Source organism: Lolium rigidum, chromosome 1 (assembly GCF_022539505.1).
Source record: "Lolium rigidum isolate FL_2022 chromosome 1, APGP_CSIRO_Lrig_0.1, whole genome shotgun sequence".
Lineage (NCBI taxonomy): Eukaryota > Viridiplantae > Streptophyta > Magnoliopsida > Poales > Poaceae > Lolium > Lolium rigidum.
The window spans coordinates 321,573,381-321,577,611 of record NC_061508.1 but is presented as its reverse complement, the minus strand read 5'-3'; the positions used below and the strand labels follow the sequence as shown (position 1 = coordinate 321,577,611).

At 51.7% G+C, this 4,231-nt stretch overlaps 1 protein-coding gene across 1 annotated transcript; it reads right to left on the bottom strand.

Annotated features, from left to right (window-relative positions):
• Positions 1–2,594: 2,594 nt before the first annotated feature.
• LOC124662163 (probable receptor-like serine/threonine-protein kinase At5g57670) lies at positions 2,595–4,231 on the bottom strand. Its single transcript, XM_047200043.1, has 4 exons — positions 3,620–4,231; positions 3,323–3,538; positions 3,086–3,247; positions 2,595–2,804 (listed from the first exon to the last, which is right to left on the bottom strand). Exons 1-4 carry the CDS (start codon positions 4,229–4,231, stop codon positions 2,595–2,597), a joined length of 1,200 nt encoding a protein of 399 aa, XP_047055999.1.

Below are 4,231 nucleotides of genomic sequence, written 5' to 3'. Positions count from 1 at the left end.
ATACAATGCTATCTTTTCATGTTTGCTTCTGCTTACCTTCATGTGTATATATATGCTTGTTTTATGTCACACTACTTTCTAGATTGTATGCGGGTCAATTTTCCGTGCTTATGGGATCTTATTTTTCTGTTCTCTTACTCTGCTGCTTTCCCCGGCATGGGTCATGTATTTACACTGTTGTTCTGTCTGGTGTGTTTGTAGTTGAACTTGCTTCTCAAATGTTATGTTTCTGTATTGTCCAATTCATCGCCCCAATGGAAATAAGAAACAGTAGGGACGAAAATGGGGGTTTGGTTTGACCATTCACACATCAATTTGTCAGGTCAACCACTTCTACTGGTTTTACTGATTAGGATCATGGGTGCCATGAATTGTCTTCTAGTTTAGCTTACCGTCTTTTAGGCTGTCTTCTCAAAAGAATTCTTGTCTGCTTTGAGCAATAATTGTGTAGGTTAGCTTCTTCAGTATGCTTACCTGAAGTGAGTTTCTCCAATGCTCTCTACTGATCATAAACGTACACGTGCTATCCAAAAGCTACCATGCTAAGCATTTTTAATCCTCTTATCTAACTAACACTAGTTTGTTAACATGGATTAGTGTCGCCGCCCTCTACAGGTTATCCTAAAACCTTGTGTATTATATTTGTTCAGAAGATGACATATACTAGTAGTCTTTGATAAATTGAATATAGATAATGCCAAGACAAGTCAAATTGCCTTTCAGTTACGCTCTGCTATGTCTGACTTTAGCTACCCCAGTGTCGGGTGACTTCGCGTCACTGATGTGTGGGGCTGTCATATGTTGGGTCCACATGTTGGTGTCTCAAAATCACCCTAAAGTTAGCATTCCTTATCTATAATTTTTGTTGATAGATAAAGACAACTGGTTTTCAGTCAAGTGTGTGCACTAACAATAAGGGTTTCTTATTACAATCTCCAGATGCATTTATGTACTCTGGCATTGTCAAACTGCACTTTGGGAAAGAAGAGTTGTACATTTGATCCTTTAAACGAAACAATTCTCTTGGCACGGAACGCTTAGCCTAACAATTCCGCATTCTTTTGCTCGCGTCAAACGTTTGCTGGTGGAAGTGAACCATCGTCAGTTATTGTCATGCATTTAGCTTTGAACATCGGTTACACTTTGCATGATGTGATGGTTTTGCAAACTATTCTTTATAGTAAGATTGTTGCAAGAAAGAGATGTCTAGATTATTTTTGCTTGTCAATGCAATAGTGCTGATGTCTTCCCTGTGTCGGCTATTGTTTTTCCAATATTTTTGTGTCTAGTCATTACAAAAAGTTATGTTCGTTGTTTTTGTGTGCAATTGCATATTCAGATTGCTACCGTAGCCTTTCATTAGCCCATGTTAGGTTTGACTCTGCATCTATATACTACTGAACCTGTCTCACTCGTCGTTTCTTGGAGCGAAGCCCTTGTTTGTTTATCCGAGCAGTCAGATTAGGTCAGACTCTACACGCATGGATCAGGATTGGGCATGTGTCCTAGGTTTTGGGTCACCTAAAAGGCCACTAAGTAAGGGTAGTTTTGGTGATATTGTTCCCCTCGAGACACGTCGAAGTGTTCGATACCTGTTGCACCTTTTTCTGCACGATTCTTTTCTTGATGCCACGACAGGTGTAGAAGCCACAGCGTGGCCGTGGCTACTTCAGAGTTGAGCACAAATGGTTTTGGCAGAGCAGCAAAGCAAGCACCGAAAGGTGTCGAGTCTGGGCGCCACTGTTCCGGAACAAATTCTACTGCTGTACCAGCAGTACGTACTAGGCTTGAGGAGCACGCACGGAGCGGTGTCCACAACCACAAGGCAACGCGACCGTACTCCACTTTAGGCTTTTCGGGGGGCGAAATCTCTCTTTACATAATAACCTGTTGCTTTCATTTTTAAAAATTAAGATCAACTTGCTTGTCAACCAAACCCTCCAGTCCAGACATGTTACTTAGTAGACAACTTCCAGAGCCTTGAAAAGAATGAACACCTTGCACAGGAAGCCCAGAACATGAGCACTTGCCACACTCACAGCCATGCCTTTCCTGAGGAGCATGCCGCTACATTCAGGGAGTTAGCGCCTCGCACTGGCAGACAACTCGGGCAAAGACGGGGTCCCAAGGTCGAGCCGTACTAGTATGCCACAGCCCACAGGGCAGCTCAACCTGTCCCGAACTGCCGTGCCACGGCATTGCAATCCACGGCGTGTCGTTGACACGAATGCACAACCAGAGTAATCAAAACCTCGATACACCTGGCACCAAACCCAACTGCCCGGTCGCCGTATAGCGACTGTAATATAATCCAGCCGGAGCAGCCAAGTACGTTCTTGGTAAGGTAGGGCAGGTCGGTCGGTCCCTGCTCCCGACAGAAATCTCAGTTAGCTTGCTATGTTAATACGTTTCCTGCGCACGCAAGTATTCTTTCCTGTTCATGTCACGATCCATGGGATGGGAGTCGGTGTCTGTCACCGAGGACTTTGCATAGATAACCTTGTATTTACAATCTAGGGAAGAAAATGGAAAATCTATTTACAAGCGGGGCCTGGTGGAGCAGGTAATAGCAAAATTTTCGTGAAGCGTCGCTGTCATCTGATGTATTCTTGGACGCTAATTAAGTGCTCGTCTGATGAGGAGGCTGAAGACGGCGACGGCGTGCAGAATTCCTCGTCGCTGTCGTCGTCGTCGAGGTCGTCGAAAGCCCATGGCTCCTCCCCGTCTTCGTCGCCGCCGGCCGCCGCCTCGGGCATCGCCCACCGGTCTTGCGGGATCTCCACGCCTTCCAGCAGCTCCAGCACCTGTAAACGTACGACACCACTGTCAGCTTGCTCATTACGTTGCCAGCGTCGTTACACGCAAATTAAGCAAGAACAGTGCACGCGCCGTGGGTTGTTTACTGCGTCGAGACATGTGCTGGCTAATGGCGCGCGCCGAGCTGTGACCATTTTCCTAGAGACGCTAACCATTGTGATTTGTGAAGAAAAGGGAGTACTCCAGTATACAGTAGGCACAGGTGTCGTCGTCTACTCGCCATCCAAGGAACATGATGCATGCGACCTGCCTGCAACGCTTGGCGTACCTCGGTCATGGACGGCCTCCACGTCGCCGACGCCCTGATGCAGAGCGACGCCACGAACGCGAGCCGCCGCGCCTGCTCGGCGTCGTATCCGCCGCCGCCGGCGGCCGTGATCCTCGGATCCATCAGCGCCTCCGGCTTGCCTTCGGTCAGCAGAGGCCGAGCCTGCATCACACATTTGCTTGTTAATCACACAAGAGTGGCAAAGCGTACGTGCGGTCGTTTCGCGAGTGTGCGTACCCAGCTGAGGAGGCTCCTGTGTGTGCCGTCGACGGGCTTCCTCCCGGCCATGACCTCCAGCAGGAAGACCCCGAATGCGAAGACGTCCGTCTTCTCGTCGACGATGCCGTGCGTGTAGTACTCGGGCGCCAGGCATCCGAAGGTGCCCTCGATGGGCGCGATCGCCCGGTGCGTCCACTCCGTCGGCAGCCATTTGGCCAGCCCAAAATCAGATATCTGTCGAACACCAGCTGGTATCAGAGTTGGTTTCCCTATCAGAGGACGATGGAGACGTGGCAGCTTACTGACTTGACTGACCTGGGGCTGGAGGTCGTCGGTGAGCAGCACGTTGGAGGCTTTGATGTCCCGGTGGATGATCCGGCGCCGGCACCCCTTGTGCAGGTACGCCAGCCCCCTCGCCGTGCCCACCGCCACTCCATACCTCGCCCCCCACCCCATCACCACCTCACCCTCCCCACCATGGAGGCTGGCGGAGACGGAGCCGCGGGCGGAGAACGCGAAGACGAGGTAGAGGTCGCGGTCGACGCAGCAGCCGAGCAGCGGGCACACGTTGGGGTGCCTGGCGTGCCCCACCGTGCCCAGCTCCGCCAGGAAGTCCCGCTCCCGCCGCTCGCACGCCGCCGCGCCCAGCAGCCGCTTCACCGCCACGGCCCGCCCGTCCGTTAGGGTGCCGCGGTATACTTCTGACGTCCCGCCCCGCCCCACCAGGTTCCCCGCGCGGAAGCCGTCCGTCGCGCGGTGGATCTCGTCGTAGGAGAAGCACTCCCACGCGGGCGAGTCCGGCGGCGGAGGGGGTTCCTGCTTGGCGTCCGGCAAGTGGGTGGGTTTGTGGGAGGCGACGCGGTGGCTGAGCGAGAGGAGCAGCTTCTTGAAGCTGCCGCTGGTGCGCAGGTACTGAGGCTTCTTCAT